Source organism: Rattus norvegicus, chromosome 9, assembly GCF_021556685.1.
Source record: "Rattus norvegicus strain SHRSP/BbbUtx chromosome 9, alternate assembly SHRSP_T2T, whole genome shotgun sequence".
In the NCBI taxonomy this organism is placed as follows: domain Eukaryota; kingdom Metazoa; phylum Chordata; class Mammalia; order Rodentia; family Muridae; genus Rattus; species Rattus norvegicus.
The window spans coordinates 120448812-120472826 of NC_141542.1; the positions used below are offsets into that span (position 1 = coordinate 120448812).

The 24015-nt window shown below is 49.3% G+C and overlaps 2 protein-coding genes and 1 long non-coding RNA gene across 23 annotated transcripts in view; 2 read left to right on the forward strand and 1 right to left on the reverse strand.

The window, feature by feature from the left end:
• Nucleotides 1-10854, reverse strand: part of Rab31 (RAB31, member RAS oncogene family) — a 127824-nt gene extending 116970 nt beyond the window's left edge. Inside the window, 1 exon segment of one of the 3 annotated variants that reach the window (NM_145094.2) lies at nucleotides 10718-10846. In NM_145094.2, the coding sequence (NP_659562.2) occupies nucleotides 10718-10756 (39 nt within the window). In that variant the 5' untranslated portion in view covers nucleotides 10757-10846. 3 annotated transcript variants of the gene reach the window in all.
• A 70-nt stretch (nucleotides 10855-10924) lies between these two features.
• On the forward strand, nucleotides 10925-14582 carry LOC102552808 (uncharacterized). Of its 2 annotated transcripts, none has more exons than XR_015629816.1 (2): nucleotides 10925-12086; nucleotides 12519-14582. It is a non-coding gene; the product is annotated as an uncharacterized LOC102552808 (long non-coding RNA). The 2 variants fall into 2 exon arrangements; XR_015629815.1 differs by having other exon boundaries at nucleotides 12522-14582.
• Nucleotides 14583-21296: 6714 nt separating this feature from the next.
• Nucleotides 21297-24015, forward strand: part of Ppp4r1 (protein phosphatase 4, regulatory subunit 1) — a 63667-nt gene continuing 60948 nt past the window's right edge. For 6 of the 18 annotated variants that reach the window (XR_015628451.1, XR_015628442.1, XR_015628452.1 and 3 more), the window contains exons 1-2: nucleotides 21990-22024; nucleotides 22202-22246. Coding sequence is in view for 3 of the 18 variants with exons in the window: in XM_087564612.1 (XP_087420738.1) it covers nucleotides 22018-22024; nucleotides 22202-22246 (52 nt within the window). In the remaining 15 variants the exon portion in view is untranslated. Of the gene's footprint in view, nucleotides 21599-21929; nucleotides 22025-22201; nucleotides 22247-23318; nucleotides 23423-23502; nucleotides 23689-24015 lie in introns of those variants that run through there. The other 12 variants (XR_015628445.1, XR_015628448.1, XM_087564622.1 and 9 more) reach the window with 5 other exon arrangements.

Here is a 24015-nt window from a genome sequence, read left to right on the forward strand (position 1 = left end):
GATGCCAAACCTGTCATTTCACTACTCAGAGGCAGAAACTCAAACTCCAAAGCCCTCAGACCCAAACTCTTAGTGTTATCCCACTGCCTACCGGTTCCATTACAAACTAAACATTTGCTACATGGTATCCATTTCCTCAGCCGGAGGTCTTTGGAGGCTCCAACCTCAGACCTCCCTCTGTATCTGTCTCTTTGTACTTTGTGGCCACTCTAAGGCGCTCTTTTCCGCCATGATGTTTCTCCTCATTGCAGGCTCAGAAGCAGTTTGCCAAAAATAAATCCTCCGTCAAGTTGTACCTCTCAAGCATCTGTCACCATGATAAAAGTATAAGCGACATACTTGTCTTCAGACCCACACTCTTCAGGCCTCAGTTTTTTGATAACCCAAGTCTCACACCCACCTCTGGGGGAACTGGTAGGATAGAGAGGAAACTATAGTCTAGGTCAAGTAGAAACAGTCACATCTGGGCTGGAGAGACGGCTCAGTGGTTAACAACACTGGCTGCTCTTCAGGTGACTCATGTTCAATTCCGGCACCCACAAGGCAGCTGACAACTGTCTGTAACTCCAGTCCTAGAGGATTCCTTGTGTTGGGGATGCATGTGAACTTATCTGTGCATGCAGGCAAATTACCTGTACACATAAAATGAAGTAAATAGATTTTTTAAAAAGCCACATCAAAGTCACTGGAGAGGACCAGCAGGCTCTCCACACCCACGGGCACAGAAATATGTCAGGTAAAAATCACAGAATACAATTCTTCCATTCAGACGTGATGCTGGAGGAGGAGCCAAGACCAAGCCAAGCCAAGACATCTGGATCCACAGGCAGCAAGAAGAGAGTGAGATGCTGTCCTGGCTTGAGCATCTGAAACCTCAGAGCCTGACCACAGTGACAAACTTCCACCAACAAAGCCACACCCACTCCAACAAGGCTGTGTCTCCTAACAGTGCCACGCCCTATGGGCCAAAAGAGGGGAGGGCGGAGTTTTCACTCAAACCACCACAAGCACTGGGGTGCTTGCTGTTCAAGCCTGCCAATCTAAACTCAATCCCTGGAACTCATGGGGGAATCAAAGAACAGACTACTGAAAGTTGTCTTCTGGCCTCCACGCTCCCTCGGTGACACAGGCACTCCCATACTTGGACACACACAACACACTCACAAGAAGATGAGGACAACGGGTCGGGACTGTTCGTAAATAATCCGAAATCTGGAAAACACCAGAGTAGGGACTACTTTGTCCCCAAGCTTTTTAGGCAAATGATACTGTGCCTGTAATTTGTCTTCCCCCTTTCCCAGTGAAGTGTATGCTCTAGGAGGGCTAGCATGATCAACCCAACACAAGCTAGAACCACCTCTGAGGAAAACCTTAATGAGGCGTGTCTGTGGGGAAATCCTTCATTGCCTTAACTGACGTAGGATGCCTCCGACTTGGTAGCAGCCCAATGAAGGCTTTTCCGTCTTTGCCCTTCCACCTTCACTGGAGAGCTCAGCTTCTCAGTTGTTCCCAGCATGGACTGAAGAGAAGCATCTCTCCCGGAACCCTCCGGGCCTCTGACACAGATTGGGACTGTCGGGGCACTGTCCTATGGACTGAGACAACTACCAAGTTCTCACTCTCCCCAGCATGAGACAGTCATTGTTGGACTATTCAGACCATGTCACCTAAACCAAGCTAACACATCGTCTTCTGACGTACATTCATTCTGTTGGGTCTGAACCCCTAGAGCAGTGGTTCCCAGCGTGTGGGTCACGACACCTTTGAGGGTCAAATGACCCTTTCACGGGGGTCACCTAAGACCGTCGGAAAACTGGGGTACTGACAATTCATGACAGTAGCAAAATTACAGCTATGAAATAGCAACAAAAGTAGTTTTAAGATTGGGAGTCACCACACCATGAGGAACGGTATCAAAGGGTCACAGCACTAGGAAGGTTGAGAAACACTGCTCTAGAGAGGCCTGGCTAATACAGCTCCACGTGACCAAATTCTTGTGTCTGTTTTCTTCAGACATGCCATACTGCCTAGCACATGAAGCTAAGAAAAAAAATTTTTTTTTTAATGAATGCCATAGAAGTAACTAGGAAAGTGTTTTGATATCGTATCACACACGGTCACAGAATACTAAGACCAGGCAGAATCATTTGTGTTGGATTTCACCCAAACAGAGAGCAATGAGGAAGCGATCAGGCAGATCCAGATGTTGGGACTTTGTACCCATGGCCTGGATTCTGCAAAAGTGCTGAGGTCACCGGACATGGTGGCACACACCCTTAATTCCAGCACTGGGGAGGCAGAGGCAGACAGATCTCTGTGAGTTCAAAGCCAGCTTGGTGTACATAGTTAGTTCCAGACAATGGCTCTAAATAAATAAATACATAAATACATAAATACATAAATAAAACAACTTGCTGGTGTCATAGGGACAAAAGGGGAGGAGCAGTTTTACAGGAAAACTGACTGATGAGCCACCACAGTTAAGTCACCGTGGCTTGATCCTGGATGCTTTAAAACAGCTGTGGCAATACCTAAGCATTTGATGCTATCGTTGTAACTACATGGGGGTCAGACAGTGGCTTAGCACATGAATATCCCTTGCCTTAAACAATTACTTGCTTTGGGGTGGCTCTAGCTGAGATCCAGGCAGTGGGGGTATGGATCCTGAAGTGACCACTTCCTGTAGCCAAGGAAGACTCCCAGTGGAGGGAAAAGGAAATCAACCCACCCACAAAGCCTTGATCCAAAGTGTCCTGCCTACAGAAATGTGCAGGGACAAAGATAGAACAGAGAAGGGGGGAATGACCAAGCAATGACTGCCCCAAATAGTGAGCCATCCCATGGGCAAGCGCCAATCACCAATGATACTCTGTTATGCCTGCAGACCGGAAGCATAACTGTCCAATGAGAGGCGCCATCCAGCAGCCAATAGGAAGAGATGCAGAGACTCACAGCAAACAGTAGGTGGAGCTCAGGGAGTCTTATGGAAGAATTAGGAGAAAGATTGAGGGACCGGAAGAGGAGAGAGACACCACGGGAAGATCAACAGAGTCAACTAACCTGGACCCTTAGGGGCTCCCATAGACTGAATCACCAACCAAAGAGCGAGCACAGGCTGGACCTAGGCCCCCTGCACATGTGTAGCAGACGTGCAGCTTGGTCTGCACACAGGTTCCCCCCAACAACTGAAGAGGGGCTGTCCCTGAATCTGTTGCCTATCTGCCTGCCTGTGGTCGCCACACCCCTAAATAGACAGCCTTGTCTGGTCTCAGTGGAAGAGGATGTACCTAGTCCAGAAGCAACTTGATGTGCGGGGGGTGGGGAGTTTGGAGGGTGGGTCCCCCCCCCTTTTTTAAGTTTATTTATTTTATGTGAGTACACTGTTGCTTTCTTCAGTCAAGCACACCAGAAGAGGGCATCGGATCCCATCACAGGTGGTTGTGAGCCACCATGTGGTTGCTGGGAATTGAACTCAGGACCTCAGGAAGAGCAGTCTTAGCCACTGAGCCATAGCTCCAGCCCAGGGGCTTCCCCTTTTAAGGGGAATGGGGGAAGGACTTACATGAGTGGGTACTGGGAGGAGAGGAAGGAAGGGGTGATAATGGGATGTAAAGTAATAAATAAATTTAATTTTTAAAAAGTCAAAAATAAATTAATGATGGTGGTGGTGGTGGTGGCGGTGGTGGTGGTGGTAACAATGATGCACACTGGAGCTGCAGCACAGACCCCAGCATCCTGGGATGACTGCCAAGCAGTAACTCTGGAGTAGCACCAACCTGAGCCCGTGAGATGGGCTATGCATGGGCTACCATGACAGAGCTGGAGAAACAGAGCCCTTCCGAGCTGAGCTTTTTGTACTGTTGGACTTTGGTTTTATTTTGTCTTGCTTATAACTGTGCCATGACTCATCCCTCTTGGAGCTTATAGGAAAGTTTGTAACTTATTTCTTATTTTCTAGGACCCTACAGTTGAGAACCCTTTTCAAAGAGCCTGAATCTTTTAGAAAGACTTGAGGCTTTGGATGCTTTGGAGAGACTGAACTTTTAAAGTCGTTAGCTTTTTAAAGGCTGCTGTGACTGTAAAGGTTTCAGTGTTTAGTGCTGTGATATTAATATTAACATGCCATCTTGGAGACAAACAAGAGAGAAACGGTTCTAGTTGAATGGTGCTATGCCTGTGTGCCAAGTTGACAAAGGGTCGGTCGTGCTGGCTAGTTTTCTGTCAACTTGATACAAGCTAGAGCCCTTTGGGAAGAGGAACTCTCAGTTGAGAAAATGTCTCCATAAGATTGGCCTATGGGCAACTTTGGGGGTTTCACCTTGATTAGTAATTGAACCTGGGGAGATGGTTCTGGGGGATATAAGAAAGCAGGCTGAGAAAGGCTTAAAGGGAAAACCAGTAAGCAGCATTCCTCCATGGCCTCTACTTTAGTTCTTGCCTTGGCTTCCCTCAGTGATGCAGTATGATGCGGAGTTATAAGATGAAGTTAACCCTTTCTTCCCCAAGCCCCTTTTAGCCATGGTGTTTTATTATAGCAGTAGAAACCCTAAGTAAAGTGTCTTAGTTAGGGTTTTACTGCTGTGAACAGACACCATGACCAAAGCAAGTCTTTTTTTTTTTTTTCCTTTTCTTTTTTTCGGAGCTGGGGACCGAACCCAGGGCCTTGTGCTTGCTAGGCAAGCGCTCTACCGCTGAGCTAAATCCCCAGCCCCCCAAGGCAAGTCTTATAAAGGACAACATTTAACTGGGGCTGGCTTACAGGTTCAGAGATTCAGTCCATTATTATCAAGGCAGGAACATGGCAGCATCCTGGCAGGCATGGTGCAGGAGGAGCTGAGAGTTCTACATCTTCATCTGAAGGCTGATAGTGAAATACTGACTTCGAAACAGCTAAGATGAGGGTCTTAAGCCCATGCCCACAGTGACACACCTATTTCAACAAGGCCACACCTCCTAATAGTGCCACTCCCTGGGCCAAGCATATACAAGCCATCACATAGGCAACAGCCTCAGTTGCAATGGAGACCCCAGGATGTTGGAGCTGCCAGGGCCAGGGAAAGATGACCTAGGACAGCAAAGGGTTATATGTACAGCTAACCTGAGCTTATGAAACAAGCAGTTTATTACATAGATGGCAGAGCTGGAGAAGCAGAATTGCCCAACCCTTTTGGAGCCCAGGAGGAGATAATGAGTGAGTTCCAGATCATGAACTATAAAACATGGATTTTGTTTTGTTTGTTTGGTTGGTTGGTTGGTTTTTTGAGACAATGTATCTCTATATAGCCTTGGCTGTCCTGGAATTCACTATATAGGCCAGGCTGGCCTCAAATTCACAGAGATCCACCTGCCTCTGCCTTCTGAGAATGGGGATTGAGGGAATGTGCCGTCATACCATGCTCTAGTCTTAATGTCATTCTTCTTATGCCCTGGGGAAGAAGATGGATAAGAAGTATTTACTTCTTGAATTTATTTGAATTTATGTTTCTTCTCTCTCTCTCTCTCTCTCTCTCTCTCTCTCTCTCTCTCTCTCTCTCTCTCTTCATCTTACAGGAGCTCACAGAGTAGAGATTTTGGATTTTTTAAAGAGACAATAATGGGGCTGGAGGGATGGCTCAGCAGTTAAGACTCCTGACTGTTCTTCCAGAGGTCCTGAGTTCAAACCCTAGCAACCACATGGTGGCTCATAACCATCTGTAATGGGGTCTGATGCCCTCTTCTGATGTGTCTGAAGACAGCTACAGTGTCCTCATATACATAAAATAAATAAATAAATCTTTTAAAAAAGAGAGAGACAATAATGGATTGGCTTGTCCCCATCCCTTTTCTACCCCAAGTTGCTTTTGGTCAGAGTATTTTTATCACAGCAACACAATGGAACTAGCACAGGGAGATAAGGAGAGAGGACAGCAGCATGACTCTAGTGTGTGACTGTCCCCCTAAACAGGAGGCCACACGACAAACTGTTTGCTGATGTCTGTCCTGAATACCTGTTCTGAGTACCTGTTCTGATAGCCTGTTCTGATAACCTGTTCTGAGTACCTGTTCTGAGTACCTGTTCTAAGTACCTGTTCCGAATACTTGTTCTGAGTACCTGTTGAGGCAAAGTGCTGCACCAGCTCTGCTTGACGGAGTGGGTGATATAAATTATGGCCCCATCAATGATAGAGAGGTCACTCTCTAGGCAGCAAGGATAGCTGTGTGCACACAAAGTGGTGCCATAACCCATATTGATGGTGTGGTGTTGGAATTGTCACCCAGTGTACTGAGAGATACTGGGGGTTAAGTGAGATACAACAGAGGCTGGGGAGGGGGGGGAAGGAATGTAGACACTCTCTCTGGTCAGAAAGGATCTGGGCAATCCCTTACTGTAAGGCTTTGATAGGAGAGAAGAATGGTCACCCCACCCCAATACAACCTCTCTCCCACGACCATGCCACTGTCTGCCTCTTGTAATTTCTCATCCCTACATTCTTCCCACCAACATCTGATGCAGGCAGAGGGCCAGGGTCACACTTTTGGGGAACTCACAGACACTAGAACAACAAACCAGATGTTCTTTGTTTCCAAAAATATCCAGCCATGAGTATTTTGTTATATTGAAACAGCAAACAGACTAATAGATAGTTATTTGTGGTGGGATGTTGCAATTGTCACATGATGCACTGAGAGATAATGGGGGTTAAATGAGATATATAGATAGAAAGTTGCTTATTCTAACCTACAGTCATATACATTAATTCCCAGTAACTCCCAACAAATCAGGGGACCTTATCTGATGCTTTCGATATCAGTGAGCTCTATGTGACTCAGGTCAGTCCACTTGACATCACACGGCTCTATTTGCTGCATTTGCTGTATTTGGAGGTAGAGGCCTGTGCACTCTGGGTCCTGATGTTCTTGCAATCACGGAACCCTGCACAAATCTGCACTCCCACTGCCTGGATGTCTCACAAAATCCTGGGTGTGTGCATGCGCTTTGGTGAGATGCCACACAGACACTAACAAAGGCGGTGGAGAAAGGTTTCGACCATTCCTCAGCAGAAGCAGGGAAGCCCTCAGCTGTACTCTCACTGCTTACTCGCTTGGCTGCTAAGGAAGTAAGGGAGTCTCTAAATTGTTGTCAAGACAACCAAAGCACAAACACAAATCTCTTTGGGATCCCACACAGGAAACAGGTTTTTTTTTTCTTTTTAGCATACATGCCCAAAATAAATAGGCTTCTCCTCCCCCTCCTCTTCTCTGTCTCCATCTCCTGCTCTTGCCACATGGCGGTGTGTGCTAAAAATGCCTTCTGGGAAGCTTTCCACCTTTGAGGTTAAGACAGCTGCTGCAACATTGTTTTTGTTCGTGTTTGAAAATGTACATTGGGTGGTGGTGTTTTTAAGCGTCCTGTTTCATAATAACAGTTCAGATTCCATAATGTGATGAGCTGGCACATTACTGGCAAAACCGAGCCTTGCTGGGTATCCACTGACCTCTGTCTGGTGTGGTCCATCCAGCATGCTGGCTTTCCATGGCTAGCTTCCACAGTGTGCCCACTGACCCCGGTGGGGGTGGGAGCATTCACAAGGCTGGCTACACTGTCCCCACGTGCCGTAAAAAGGAGAAAACCCACACATGTGTAACAGGTTAACAAAGCAAAGCAAACAAGCAAGCACCTTGATGTTCTTGAGCCTTTGACTTTGCAAGATCACTAAGCTATCAGGGAGTGTCCCACAGGCCAATGCTAATCCTATCATGGATAACTCATAAAAAGAAACAGAGTCAGACACACCGAGTACACAGTAGGAGCACCAAGGTTCATAGGGAGGGGTAAAGAGACCATGCCATCTGGCCCACTCTCACTTCATCTGTCTCAGTGACCCTCATGTCAGAAGATAAAGCCCCCAAGCTAAAGGCAGGAGCCCAAGGCCATAGCAAAGAGTCACCAGCAACAGCCTGTACCTTGAGCAGGAAGCGTGTCTTCCAATAATCCACCAAGCACAAAGACTAGCCACCAGGCCTTTCCAGCAGGAGTCAGACTTTGGTATGCAGTAAATACACTATGCCACCTTCTAGGCAACTGAGGGTAAAGCTGGCAGGGTATATAAGGCTTCAAGGGATCTGTGACATAGCTTTAAAACAAAACAGGAAGCTGAGAGTCACCCAGAGCAGGTGTGCCTGACCATGACAACAAGGTCTAGGGTTCCTGCTGAAATCCTAAAAGGACTGTAGGACTGACTCACTGAGGACTCCATCATCAAGCACAGGGGATCTCTCAAATTTGAGCAGGCAGTATACCAAGGCTGTGGACCTCCCTTAAAGAGCATCTTAAGACCACCTCAAACATACAGCCAGGGTATTTAGGTAGGTAGCTACAGATGCACCCTGTCAGTCACACTGTCACATCTGGCCCAGAAAAAGACCAGCCAAGAGAAGCCTGGAAGCCTAAGGACTGGTACTCAGTATGGGCCAGTTCGCTTGCTCTTTGAAATAAAGTATCTTCTGACCTTGGCAACACTAAAATGTGAAGCTCCCTTCAAAACAGGGAGCCGCTGATGTGGCATGAGATGAATGGGGTTTCAAAACTTCCAGAATTTTCTTCTTTCTCCGTTATAGCGTCCTCCACCCCCCGTTTAAATTCCTATCTGTAGGGCCATCACAAAGAGACCAAAATCAAAATAAGGCACCATCACTGCCTCTAGGAAGCCTGTGGAGATTGCTTTGTTTGTGGAGATGGAGAGAAAAAGAAGAGTTTCTCCAGTTACGTCATCTCACCCAGGCTTCTCACCATCGCAGACCAGCAGGAAATGGTCACTCACACATAAACGCACACACACGCACACACACACACACACACACAATACCACATACACCACACACACACATACATACACATACCACATACACCACACATACAAACACATACCACACACCCCACACTCACACCACACATACACACACCACAATACCACACACACTACACACACACATCACACACACACATCACACACACACACACACACACACACACACCCGGTAAGAGACCATCGAGTATAGAGATCTCTGCCTTCAAAGAGAAAGGATGATATGTCCAGTCTACAATTAAACCACTTAACTACCTACTCAGCCCTTCCAGGCCCTGGGGCAGAAGACAGGCCAGGCCTCTTGATTCCTGGTTCTGAGCCCTTGCCACATTCATCACTGTCCTAATAGGACACTGAAACTACAAATTAAAGAAAATGTCAATGGGACTGAGCCTGAGCACCTCGGTAGGTAGATTGCAAAGGGAGAGGTGTAACTCACCTCCAACAGCCAAACGTGTTTCCTGTTTCATCGTTCCCCATGGCTAACTGTTACATGGCCCTAGCACCAAAGCTTCCTTTTCGTGGGGCCTGATGTTCCTTTGAAATCTTCAAAGGCCTTTCTCCTGTGGGACTCCTAGTTCTAGACTATTCCCCCGCAGACGTGAAGCTTGCTCCTATGACACCAAAAGTTCAAAGGAGAACTCCAAGAGCAGCATCCTGCCCAGCCTCCTGGGTGAGGAGCCCTAGACTCTGCTTGACTCTGAAGAGGAAGAAAGGGTCTTTGTCAGACCCTTGGGATTCTCTACAAACCACTGCAACTAGTGGGAAGTGTGGAGGGCTGAGGGCAGTGTGGGGTTCGGTCCCCAACACTTCCTTCCATCGAGGGGGCCCAGATGAAACCACAAGCTCCTGGTGCATTCGACCCTAATCCACAGTCATTGCCTGTATTCACCTCCACATCCACCCTGACAGACCCATTAGCATTTCTTTGAGAAGAATGGATGTGGCCCTACTCTTTTATTTAGGAAATACTTTTCCTTACAGGGCCAGATTTGCCAACTTCAAGGGCAGTATGCCCGGTGCTAATGCCAAAGACTACAGAAGACTGCAGAAGACTACAGAAAACAAGGCTTAACATCAACTCTTACTTGGGAAGACTTCCGGAATTTGGTGTGGGTAGCCCCAAAGAAATGACCCCTTACGCCGAATCCCCTGGGCGTTTCAAGGGGACAGCGCACAGTGGCAGAGTATGTCAGTCTGGTCTGCCGGTCTCAGGGTTTGGATGCCTTTTCTTTCTTTGTTTCTGACTGCTTTTATATTTCTTGGGACTGACACTCATTTTGGAAGAGGAAGGGTGATGGGGGCGGGTGTTTCTCATCCTGCTTCATTTTCACCCACTGCACGGAAAGTGTGCTGGACGTACAGTTCATACATAGTTTGCTCTTAAGGCTTCGCAGTGGGGCCAAAACCCCGGTCCTCCCACTCTTACTTGGAAGGATTGGTTTGTTGGTTTGTTTTCTGAGAGGATAAAGCAATTGCCACCACCGCTTTCTACCCACCCCTGCAGGAGGCAGAGGAAAACCAGAGCCTCCGCGGAGTGACTTAAATATTCCTCAGGGAAGTAACCACCAGTGGCAGAGGCAAAAGCCGTAGGGGCTCAGGGGCTGCAGGACCCGCAGTCGTCCTGTTCTCAACAACCCCCAACCTCCCACTCCTCCACCCCGCCCTGCCGGACCTGCAGCTTGGCGAGCCCCAAGGTTGCCAGACGCGCGGCCGCAGACCGGAGGCGCTCCGGAGCATCTGGGACCCGGCGGCCGGTGTGGGGCGCGGGATGGAGCGCGCGGGACCCAGGGGAGCGCGCGGGAGGCGGGCAGCGCGGGGACAAAGGCGCGTAGAAGCCGGGATCCCCGTAGGCTGGGGCCAAGACTCACCCCGAGAAGACACACTTTGAGCTCCCGTATCGCCATCATGTGCTCTGGGTCGGGCCGGGCCGGGGCTCAGCAGCATCGTCCGGGCCGCACCGCGCCCAGCCTGCGTCCAGCCGTCTCCCAGGGCTCTCGCCGGCCGCGGGGCGGAACCGCCGAGGCGGCTATTTCTGGGCCGCGGCCTCCGCTGTCGGTCACGTGCCGCCGGCCGGCTCCTCCCGACGCGTCTAGTCTAGCCTAGCCGCGGGGCTTCGGCTCCGCCCGGCCCCGGTCCCGCTTCGGCCTCCGGTGACCACCCAACAACGGACTTGCGGGCAGACCGTCCCCTCCCGCGATCAGCTCGGAGTCTGGTCGAGCATCACTTGCCTTGGGAGACCTGGACACAACCCGTCGCATCATAAAGAGCCATTCGTCCAGTTCATGCTGTTGGCTTTGGTCCCAAGGAAGAACTTCCAAGTCCCTGGGTAGTCCCACCATAAAGTAACTCTGACCTCTTAGATGTAAGAAACAGCGGCGGCCAGGGACTGGGGTGAGGAGAGGAAAGGGTTAACTTGTCTCTCCTAGCGTCCAGGCTTCCTCCCAACACTTCACTTTACCCTGTGCGCATTTTTTTCTGTACGGCGGCAAAGGACGATGATTCAGGGATGATTCGAGAAGCAGCCAAGAAGCGAACAACTGTTTCTGTTTCCAAAACTGGAGCACTGAGGCCTGGGAAAGGAAAGGTGCACTCTGGAGAGGAAGCCCCCCTTTCTCCATGTAGAAAATACTACAGCTGTGTGGGCAGGAGCCCAGCTACAAGAACAGCCACGAGTGGGGGGCTGACAACCCTTCTGCAGACTCCTCTACTAGGAAACTGAGGCTATGTGCAGCATGGCTTCACACTGAGGGGCCATGCCCTCTGGTCTTTGTATGGCCCAGTGTCCTTCCAGCCTCTGGGATGACTTCATTTGTTGCTGTATACAAATGACGGCTCTTGAGGAGTAATCTAAATCTACTGGCACTTCTAATTGTAAGCATGTGTTTTCAACAACACTGGATGTGGCTCCCCTGCCCGCAGGAGTGGTGGCTGTTAGAAACTGATTGACCAGGCAACCTGGAAACAGACTGACCAGTACAGAAGCAGAACCATCCTTTAATGAGAACAATGAAGAACAGTTGTCTCTCATGCAGTGGAGGCCGCCAGTGTGTGCTTCGGGCTTTATAGGGCTGAAGAGGGATTTGTGAAAGGGAAGTTTTAGCTGTTGATGTGGACTTTGTAGTTTCAAGGCCCAGTGTCAGCAGAAGTTCTCATTACCTGACTTTCATGTTGGACAGGTGTTCTTATCAGTACCCTGGGTCTGGAGTTCCTCCTTGTCTTTGAAGTTCCCTGTTTTAGGTCAGTAACCCTTGAGAGGCATATGCCAGTAATTCTAAGCAGGAGGACCACCAGAAATTCAAGATTACCCTGAGTTACCTAGGAAGTTCCAGGCTAGTATGGATTTGCCTGATACCTTGTCTCAAATGAACAAAATGAATGCCAGTTTTAAGATGTATTTGTCTATGGGTTTGAAATGTATGGATGTTTTGTCTGCATGGGTATCTGCACACCAGAAGAGGGCATTGATGAGCTACAGTTGTGAGCTGCCACGTGGGGGGGGTTGTGTGGGGGGAGATATGGGACCCTCGATCTAAACTCAGCATCTCTGGAAAATCAGCCAGGGCTCTTAACTGAAGAGCCATGTCTCCAGGCCCCCAAAGTGAATTTTAACAAGGCATTCTGCGTCTCTGGCCTCTCTCATAACTTGTCTGACTCTTGTCATTTTCTCAGCAGACCGAGGTTATCTGGCAAGCCAGATAGAAGCTACTGGGACCTGAAGTAGCCTCTCGCGTGGATATTCCAAAGCAAGGTCCACAAAAAGAACTCTACAACCCTGGAGTCAAAACAGGCCCAGGACAGACTTGCAATCAATTAAATAACCTAGAGGAGCAGGGACTTTGTATCAAGGTACAGGTTTGTAGACGCCTACGTGTCCAGGCTGAATTGATCAAAAAGTAGCCATGTGAACACAGGTCTTATTCAAGATCTCTTTTGTGTCAGTATCTCTCCTTGATTCAGCATCCAAGGACACACAGTTCTGTGTGGGCAGATTGAAGAAAGACAGGCTACCCTATGCTGTCCAGTCCCAGCACAGTACATCCTCTATGCTCGGGGTTTGCTTAGCTGACACCTTGGCCAAGGCTTCTTTCTGCCTTCACTGGTGCCTACGAGTTCGGTAACAAGTATTGAAGTGTGCCCCTTGTAACGCCGACGTGTGTTTTCCGTTTATTACTTCCTGTGGACTGAGGGTAACTCATAGAACTGCAGTGCGTGCTGAAGAGTGTGGACTATGCCCAGAAGGACACTCACAGACAAAATGGTCTCCTGTTCTCATCTTTCCAGCACTCCTCTCGTCTGGTCTCTTCTCCACTAGTCGGAGTCTGAGATGCGTGTGTGGTTTTTTTAGACTTCCCTAAAAGGTCCCCTGCCCAAGCTGGGGGCCGCATCGTGGGTTACTCCAACCTGTTTGTCTTCTCAACTCCTGGATCCACTGAAAACTACCGTGTTCCTAACTCACTGTAGTCAAGCTTCTTGGGTGTGGGGAGTATTGTTTGGAATTTTGTTGTTGCTGCTGCTGCTGCTGCTGCTGCTGCAGCTGTTTGTTTTGGAGACAGAATCTTGAGTAGCCCAGGGTGGCCTCAATCTAACTGTGTATCTGAGGCAGGTCTTGAGCTCTCGATAGTCTTGCCTCAGCTTCTTAGGTACTGGAATGACCTCATGTGCCACCACACCTGGCTTCCTTGTGATAAAGTCTTGCTTTCTGCCTTATGTGGCAACGCTGGTCTGTCAGCCAGACATGTTCATGGGTTTATTCTCTTCCTCACCAGGATCTCCCCCTGGACACTTGACCTCATAAAAACCAGAGCCCTGAGATGGAGCCAAGGACATGCATAAAGCTGTAGCCGGAAGAGAACAGATGACTGAGGGAAATAATTTTAGGACATTTTGGGAATGGCAGATGCTAAGTGGCTTCCAGGTTTTTAAATGTTCTCTGTTGTGCTCTGTTTACTTTATGACCAGTCCATGTTTTGTCACTGAGGTACTCAGACCTTATAAAAAGAAAAACTTTAGCTTGCAGTTTGAAAAGCTTTAAAATCGAACCGGGCAGTGGTGGTACCGTGTCTTTAATCCTTAAAATCCCAGCTCTCGGGAGGCAGGGGCAGATGGATCTCTCTCTGAGTTTGAGGCCAGCCTGGTCTGTAGAGTGAGTTCCAGGACAGCCAGGGCTACACAGAGAAAACCTGTCTTGGAAAACAAAACTGAAAGCTCAAAGTGGACGGTTTAGGCTCCGACCTGACTGACTGTCTCTGCCAGCTGGACGGCTAGGGCAAGAGTGCTTGTGGGAAGAACATCACTCAGCTCAAAAGCCAAGAGGCACTCCGTGGCCAGTCTCATCCATGTAATAGCTCACTGAAGCAAGATTGACGACGCAGGGACTGCTCTCAGAGGTCCCAGGCGAGATGCCTTCACCCCCTTTGTAAGGAGGTCTTCCAGTGATCTAAAAACTTCCCACTCCGCCTACCCCTTAAAGTCCCACCATCTTCGGGGCTGGGGATTTAGCTCAGTGGTAGAGCGCTTACCTAGGAAGCGCAAGGCCCGGGGTTCGGTCCCCAGCTCCGGAAAAAAAAAAAAAAAAAAAAAAGGAAACAAGAAAACTGGAAGGAAATGGAAATAAAATGGTACCACAAACTAAGAAAACTAGAATAGCATAAAGTTAGAAAAAAACGAAAAGGTGGTATTTGATGAATGTAATAAAAAATAATCTGGTATTAAACACTGAGGCATTTTAAATGAGAACAGAAGTTTTCAATGTAAAAAGGCTTTGTAATTATTCAACTACACACACACACACACACACACACACACACACACAGTATGTTAATATGATAAAATCACATTGTTGTGGTTTGAATTAAAATGGCCCCATGAGCTCACATATTTGAACTAGTCACCAGGGAGTAGAACTGTTTGATGGGATTAGAAGGATTAGGAAGTCCCCAGCTCCGAAAAAAAAGAACCAAAAAAAAAAAAAAAAGTTCCACCATCTTCAAATGTTACCACACTAAACACAAAAGCTCCTAACACAGCTTTGGGAGGCACAGTCAAATCATATACAGATCGTGTACTCAATCTGAGGCTTACAAACCTGAAAAAGTTCAAATATAATTTAAGCAGAGATTTAAAAAAAAGCAGTGGTATTTTAGTTAGGGTTTTGTTGGAGATTGGTTCTGATGCTTTGATTCAATTGGGAATCTGCGTGTTCAAACGCTAAAGGTCCTTGTCCCCAACTGGTTTTTGATTGATCAATAAAGATGAGGAGATTTAGAGCCAAGGAGCCATGTAAGAATTCAGGTTAAGTGGCAACTGGTCACTTCCCTGATTGGGCCTGGAGTAGTAGGAAAGGGTTAGGAGTACCCAGCCTTTGAGGCAGCCAAGGTATTGTAAATTAACTGGTGTGTGTGTGTGTGTGTGTGTGTGTGTGTGTGTGTGTGTGCGCGCGCGCGCGCGCGCGCGCGGGCGTCTTCCACTCGAGAATCCGAGAAGTTCCTGTACTTGAAGCGCGCGACCCGCCACACATAAAGGGGAGTATCTAAAACTCCTGCCACGGGGCTTCATTGCTATGAGGAGATACCAAGACCGCACCAACTCTCTCATACAGGACAACACTGAATTGGGGCTGGCTTACAATTTCAGCTGCTTACTCCTTAATCATCATGGTGGGGAGAATGGCAGCCTGCAGGCAAACGTGGTGCTTGAGCTTCTGAAAGTTCTATGAATTGATCAGCAGGTAGCAAGGAGAGACTGTGTTCCACAGCAGGTGTAGTTTAAACACAGGAGACTTCAAAAGTCTTAGTCTGGGTTGGGGATTTAGCTCAGTGGTAGAGCGCTTGCCTAGGAATCGCAAGGCCCTGGGTTTGGTCCCCAGCTCCGAAAAAAAGAACCAAAAAAAAAAAAAAAAAGTCTTAGTCATCCCCACACTGACACAATTCCTCCAACAAGGCCACACCCACTCTAGCAAGACCACACCTGCTCCAAGGCCACTCACACAAGGCCCACACCAACGCCAACGAGGCCACGCCTACTCCAACAAGGCCACACCTACTCAGCAAGGCCACACCTCCTAATAATGCTGCTTGGTGGGCCAAGCATTCAAATGGAGGCCAAGCCTATTTAACCAACCACAGATGTATAACTGACCATGCGCCCAACAGTGGAGCACAGCATACAAGCTTTTCTCATCAGTACTTTGTAAAATGAAAAATCAGTGTGCTAAAAATGGATTCCACTTTTGTGCTGTTTCAAGGTCTCAGGACCTTCCCTGGCAAGGGTTCTTCCTATAGTAACCGTTTTCATAGGACTTGGTCACAGTTAACCAGGCCCAGGTTTTAGTGGCTTCAAGATTGCAGCATCTTCCTCAATCTCCACGTGAGCAGCGCGCTGGATGGACACTCTATGACACCCCCCCCCCGGGGGTGTGTGTGCAACAACCGTGAGCCGTGTGCTACCTGTCATCTTTTGGTACACCAAGCACAGATGAGTCTAAGGGTACATGGGCAGATCTCACCAAGCACAGACCTCAGTGTTGAGGCAAGGCAAGCTGTGGGGGATAAAAATCCGGTACTGTATACAACAGCCACATTACAGCAGTGTGGGAACACCAAGCCAACTGTGAACATGCTATGATAGCATGGGTTCTGGGAACCCTTGGCTTGGTTGGCACTGCTTGCCTCTTGATGACTTCTAGTTCACATTGGGCTGACTGAAAACATTACCGTGTATGTGGGGGGAAATTTCAACTCCGGGACAGACCCAGCAATGCCCTCCTCACAATAGAAGTCTCAGTCCAGCCGGTAGAGCCCAGAGCTACTCAGATATCATCTCCACCACAAAGCCTCAGCTCATAACTCAGGATGAAGAAGTACTAAGTCTGTTTTCAGTGAACCTACGTCTGAACAGACATGCATGTGACTGACTTGAGGGAGCTCTGTTTCAGAGGCTTTAAAATGATCTGGCCTGTTTTGAAGTGACTCCTGCCTATAGCTTGCCCGGGATTGCTTGCCTGCCTGCCTGCCTTCCTTCCTTCCTTCCTTCCTTCCTTCCTTCTTTCCTTCCTTCCTTCCTTTTAAGATTTATTTTATATATGAGTACACTGAGTACACTCAGACACACACCAGAAGATGGTGACAGATCTCATTACAGATGGTTGTGAGCCACTGTGTGGTTGCTGGGAATTGAACTCAGGACCTCTGGAAGAGCAGTCAGTGCTCTTAACCATTGAGCCATCTCTCTAGCCCCAGGGGCTGCTTTTCACTCAGGACCTTCGTCCACTTTATTATGATGTTCAAACAGCACTGGGGGCCCAGAGCTCTGGATGGTTTAGGCATCATATCGTATGGTCTCAGAATCTCAAGCTGGTTGTATGATAGGGCTGTTGAGTCTTCTAAGCCATGGAAGAGATTTCGTCTGAGAAGATTCTGTATGGGAATGTGCTTCAACGGGAAAGAGTAACTGAACAGGTCTTTACTGCTGAAGGGAGAAGTTTCTTTTCATTCTTTCAAAGTCACTGAGAGGCAGCAACACTCATAATGCTGATCCTTTTTTTTTTTTTTTTTTTTTTTGGTTCTTTTTTTTTCGGAGCTGGGGACCGAACCCAGGGCCTTGCGCTTCCTAGGCAAGCGCTCTACCACTGAGCTAAATCCCCAACCCCCCCCCTTTTTTTTTTTAAATCAAGAAATTCCCGTTCAGACCGTAACAGACAGGAGTGAGCAAGTAAAGCCTGTTCACTGGGACTGTCGAGGTGGCAAAGCAGGTGATGGCACTTGCTGCCAGGTGGATAACCTGAATTCAATTCCTGGAACTCACATGGTGGAAGGAAAGAAATGATTCCTGCAAGTTGTCCTCTGACTTCTATATGTGTGTGTGTGTGTGTGTGTGTGTGTGTGTGTGTGTGTGCCTGTGCACGATCGCACGCACACACACACAGGCACGCACACACACTGGCACGCACACATACACCTACACACCACACAGGCACACACACACACACACACACAGAGGCATGCACACACACACACACACTAAATGTAAAAATAGTATATATAGCTCATCCGTTTGTGCACAAATACATGCACATAAAAATAAAATACGTGGTGATGCTGTGGCAGTGGCTCTGGCTCACATGTAGGCATGCCAGGAAGCGGAGAAAAGAGGGAACTGCCAGTGCTTAGCTCTGGACGGAGAAATGGCGCTGCCCACATTTAGGGCATCCTGCTCCTGTAATAGAAAGAATATCCTGAAAGTTAGCAGGGCCAATCCTGGGCAGAACTTGGTTCTCCGGCTTTTGTCTTCTCTCTTATCCATTTGGGAACACTCTAGAGCTTTCTCTCTTGTGAGCTATTTTTACGTTTTCCACAAGTGAGCGTGGGCAAAGAGGTTCCAGTGAAGAATCCTGCGGTTACTCCCATTGTGCTGTGGTGTCTCACACGTCTGTTGTGAACATTTAAATCCACCAGAGAGCACTGCTGTCATGTAGCGTTCGCCTGTGCCCCTTGCCAAACATCCTCCGAGCTGGGCTTGCTGTTTGCCCTCTCTCATTACGGAGGGTGTACTCAACTGGCCTTAAGTGTACAGGTCTGAGGAAGGAACTAGAAGCTTCAGACTAGGGAAGCCTACGGGCAGGAGGGACCATCTATGCACCATTGGGGAAGCTCTCATCCCTGTAGGTAAAGGCTTTCAGGGAGGAGCACCTACTAAGTAACCCCTCACTTCTGCTCTATAAGGGAGCCAGGTAAACTCATTGATTCCTCACTGTGACCTTTGGCTGCCTCCATTTGACCTTTGACCTGGAGAGAGAGGGCAGACATTGCTTAAGCCTCTCCCTGGAAAGGACTTTTAGCAATATTCCCCATCTTCTTGGTGTGAGAAAACATACCTTCAGTTGAGGTAAATAGAGACCGTGAGGCTGGAGGGATGGCTCAGTGCTTAAGAGCACTGACTGCTCTTCCAGAGGTCCTGAGTTCAATTCACAGCAACCACATGGTGGCTCACAACCATCTGTAATGGGATCCGATGCCCTCTTCTGGTGTCTGAAGACAGCGACAGTGTACTCATACATAAAATAAATTAATGTTAAAAAAAAAGAGATCGTGTTTCTTTGGAAAACAAAACTAAGCTATGAAAACCCAAGAAAGGGCTAAGATTTCCAGTTGGGGAATGCCCCACTGACTGGGAGATGAGAATAGCTTCATGCATTTGCCTTCCACACTTAAAAACACGTAGAGGATGCCGTGAGTAAGGAATGGCAACTCATTACTTGGGAGTGACTTTGACAGTAGACAGTCTGGCAGCCTGGTTCCAAACACAGAAGTGAACAGAAAGAAATTCTAAGAGATTGTTTTAAAAACCATTTTAATCATGTCCTTCTCACTTTCTGATTTAAAAAATGTTAACAAGTAGACATGAGCGAAGTGTATAATACACATTTTTGAAAACATCGTACCATTTGTTCAATGAATATTCGATAGTATAACTAGGGTGGGGCATGGTGGTGTACTTCTTTAATCCCAAGTACTTTGAGACAGATGAAGGCCAACTCTGTGTTCTAGGCCAGCCAGAGCAATGTATTGAGCCCCTGTCTCAAAAGACCCCAGGGAAAAAAATCAGGGTCTGAGGAGACAGCCCATTGGTGATGTTTGCCTTGCCTTATGAGGTCATAAATTTTAAACCATTTTTTTAAAAATTTATTTATTCTTTTATGAACACACTGTTGCTGTCTTCAGACACACCAGAAGAGGGCGCCAGATTCCATTACAGATGGTTGTGAGCCACCATGTGGTTGCTGGGATTTGAATTCAAGACCTCTGGAAGAGCAGTCAATGCTTTGAACCACTGAGCCATTTCTCCATCCCCATGAGATCATAAATTTAATCCCCCAAACTAGTTTGCAATCCCAGTGCTAGAGAAGCAAATCCCTGGGGCTTTCTTTTTGGTTGTTTTTGATTGTTTGTTTGTTTGTTTTTGTTTTTCAAGACAGATTTTCTTGGTGTAGTCTTGGCTGTCCTAGAATTCGCTCTGCAGACCACGCTGGCCTCGAACTCAGGGAGATCCACCTGCCTGTCTCTGCATTGAGCACTGGGATTAAAGATGTGCACAACCACCACGTGGCTTCTGGGGCTTTCTAGCAAGCTGGATGTAGTGTCTTTCAGACCAGCAAGAGGCCCTGCCTTAAAAAAAATTTTTTTTTGAGTAAAGAAATGCATGTGGAAGTTTTGCTTTTGTTTTCTTTTTTCTTTTTTTTAGGAGCTGGGGACCAAACCCAGGGCCTTGTGCTTGCTAGGCAAGCACTTTACCGCTGAGCTAAATCCCCAACCCCTTTGTTTTAAATTATTCTGTATTTGAGAAATTAGGTTTTGGAGCTACAGGATATATTTGATTTTTTTAATCTCTTAGAATTTCAGTTCATATTATACAATCTGTGTTTTATCTGTTAAGTGATATCCGTCAGGGAGAGATGTTGTAACTGTGCATAACTCATTTCCCTAAACATACATATGCATTCCGCAGGATCTGCTTACTTAGTGTGGTGAGAATTTGGTTTCTTTGGATTTTTTTTTAAATGGGAATGTTTTTGTTTTAATCTCAGGTGTAGGATATGGGGCTGCTTCAGATTGATCGTGGAAGCTGACTGTGGTTTGCCTTGTGCTCTAGCAAGGGCGTGATTTTTGCCAGCTGCAGATAGTTTCTGCCATTTGGAATGCTGGAGACTTTTCAGAGGGTATATAAATACTAGGGACGGAGAGGCAGGGTTGTTGGTTAGTTGTGAGCAAAGAAACAGGAAGAAATGAGATATACCTGACGACAGAACTTGCTCCAAGAAGCTTGACGCCCCTAATCAGCAGGAAGTAGTCCAACATATCAATGGCCCCTTCCACCCCTATGCCTGCCTTTTTCTCTATTTAGTATTAGGGAGGTGACAGGGTGAAAGAAGAGAGGTGGAGAGGGTGGAAGAAAGAACACACAAAGTAGCCAAAGACCACCTACAACTTGGTCTGATCCCCCCATGTTTTAAAATGCCAAAATCCTGTCCTGAGTTGGGACTATAGTGCAGAAAGGAACAAGCTGAACCTTTGTAATTCTCCTTTTTTCGTATCAAATTCGAAAACTGGCATCATGTACGAGACTCGCTTTAGGGGACAGCCAGCCATTCTGGAGACCTAGCTGGTGTAGGATATAGACTTGAGGCTCGTAGAAATGGGACAATGACCTGGAGTCAGAAAATCTGGACTTCTGCCCTACTTTGACTTGGGAACCCACGAGAACTACTTAGCTCTCTTCAAACAAAGGGAACAGTAAGATGTGTGGCATAGTTCACTTGAGAAAAGCGCAGCCGATTCCAGGCGCCCCGCAACCGGACCCCGAGGTAGCAAGCACGGTGCTGGATTCCTGACAGTCTGCCATTCCCCCGAGAGGCGGAGGGGGCAGGTATCCTCGGCGATCCTCCCTGCGGTCACAAGGCTAAGAACCGCCGAGTGACTGGACTCGGCCCGGCCCGCGCACCCGGGGCCGCTCAGGGTCAGCTTGGGCGGGCGCCGGGGGGCGCGCGGGCTCCAAAGCCCGTGCCGCGGCTTTAACGTGCCGCACGGGAAGGCCGGCCGATCGGGCCGGCGGAACTTTTGTCACTCAACTGTCGTCCGGCCGGGGCCTGGGCTTTGTTCAGTCACTCGCGAGGCCTGGGCGCGCGGGCGGAGGCGGCGCTTCCTCCGCACGGAGGCGGGAGGCTCGGCCGCGGACAGCCGGCGACGCACGAGCAGGTCTGGGAGGGGCGCGGGCGACGAGCGGCGCGCGGCGGAGCGGGCGGCGGCCGGCGGTGGGCGAGGCCGGTGACCCAACAGAGCTGCGGGCCGCGGGGACCCCGCCCGCCGGGCTCGGGCACACGCCGCAGGTCCCGGCCGGGCAGCTCGCGCCGCGCTCCGCACGCTCTGAGCCAGGGCGCCTCTAGCCGCGGGTGGGAGCGCGCCTCGGGGCCGGGCCGGCCGGGCGCGGGAGGCGGGAGGCGGGCGGCGGGCGGCGGGCGGCGCGCGGGGCGGGCGTACGGGAGCCGCCGCCGCAGGCCCGGGCCTCGGCCCGCCCCGCGCGCGCCCCCGCCGGCCCGCGCGCGCCCACCGGCTCCCGGCTCGCGCGGCTCGCGGAGCGGGATCCCGGGAGACGAGGAGGCGGGGGCGAGCACAAGATGGCGGGTACGTGGCCCCAGTTCCCCGGGCGGCGGCGGCGGCGGCGGCGGCGGCGGCTCCCCGCGCTCGGCAGCGCCCGGGAGAGGCCGGCGCGGGGAGGCGCCGCCGGGCGGGCGGCGGGCGGCTGGGGCACGGCGCCGGCCCGGGACGCTGACCCGGCCTTTCTTCTCTCCCCCGGCGCAGACCTCTCGCTGCTCCAGGAGGACCTGCCGGAGGACGCGGACGGACGTGAGTGGCGGGCGGCCCGGCAGCCCCGGAGGGCGGCGGGCGAGCGGGCGGACTCCGGACCCCGCCGCGCAGGGGGCGCCCGCGTGGCCCGACCTCGGCCGCCGCCCGCAGGCTCGGGCCGCGGGGCGGCTGTTGGGGAAGCAGAAGCCCGTGGGGCGGAGGCCGGAGAGGGGACATGGGTGTGTTTTTCCTGAGTGTCTTCCGCACCCTCGCCCGGAGGAAGGAGGCGGCGGGTGCCGGGAGGTGTTTCCGCAACGCTTTGGGGGCTGCGCGGCGGCGGTGCGGTGCTCAGCCCGCCCTCTGGGGTTCCCTCGCCGGAGTGTGTGCGGATTACAGACCCGTGTTTTACTTGAGCTCTGAGCCGTTGTGGGTCCCCACCACCACCACTCACACGTTTGATTTCCGATTTTCGGGGAGGTTAGAAGGTGTGGCCTTGGCAGGATGCAGTGACTAGGTTGAGAGCAGCTTTTTAAAATTGAGAGTGTTCAATGCTCATTCGCGTACTTGAATGCTAAAATTGCAGGTTTCCGTTGATAATAGTGAAGTTTTTAAAGAGTTGATTCTTTTTGTACATAAAAAAAAACCCTACTCAACTTGTGGGCGTCGTTTCCATGTGGTGAAGGAAATGAATTGTTTAGATATCTTTCATTTTGAGCGCGTTTTGTGTCTTTCTAAGCTTCAGAAAATACGGGTTCGAGACAGAAAAGTCTATGATGAGTTAGCTAAGTTTATATGGGAAGAAGTAAATTACACTTAAGTAGAAATGATTTCTATTCGTGTTAATGTTTCCAGATACAGTAGATTCTGAAATTCATTTTAGGAATAAAGTGTGCACAGAAAGTATTAAGTGTAGATCATGGGAGACTTAAGGAGACCAGGAAATACGTAGAGTTGAGCTGGTTACCGTAATACCAGAGCTGTCTGGTTAGAGGAGAGCCCGCCCAGACTGGGGAGTGTGTCTTAATACCTGTCCAGGTAATCCAGAGATGCCATCCTTGAAATTGCTCTTCCAAATACTGTCCGGATAGTCTGTAGCATGATCTGACATAAGTTTTCTTTACTCTATTTAAAGTCCTGTTCCGAGCAGAGGGAGGTGTTGCCTTGAGAAAGTATCTTAGTCAGCGCTTCTGTTGGTATGATGAAACAACATGGCCAAGGGCAACTGGAGGAGGAGAGGTTGGTCTCCCCTAGTCTTCTTTACTACATACAGTTCATCACCACCACCATCATCATCAAGGTAGTCTGGGCTCCTACAGGGCAAGAACCTGGAAGCAGGAGCTGATGCAGAGGCCATGGAGGATGCTGCTTCCTGGTCTGTTCCTCCTAGCCGGTTCAGCCAGCTTTCTTAAAGCACCCAGGATCCAGAGATGGGGCACTACCAACAAGAGCCTGGGCCCTCCCACTTGGGTTCCTAAGAAAATGCCGTCCAGGCTTGCTTAATGGTAGGTAAAGAGGTTTCCATGCTCAGGTGACTGGATATGACAGTTAACCAGCACAGAAGGCGTCTTTAAAGTATTTTTAAAGGAGGTAGTCATATCGGACCTACCTGTTGCTGAATTGTTGGGGGGCACGGGTGCTCTTAAATAGTTGTCTTAAGGGAGCATTGCACACAGTAAAAGGCAGCTTCTGCATTTCTTCTCCCTTTAGGCCACTTAACTAGCTTCATAGTGTGTAATCAAAGCACCCATTGATTTTAGATCTCTCCCCAAGGTTAGGATTGGAGACGGTACCCTGATTGTGATTTTGAGGATGGAGCCTCCTGTTCTTAT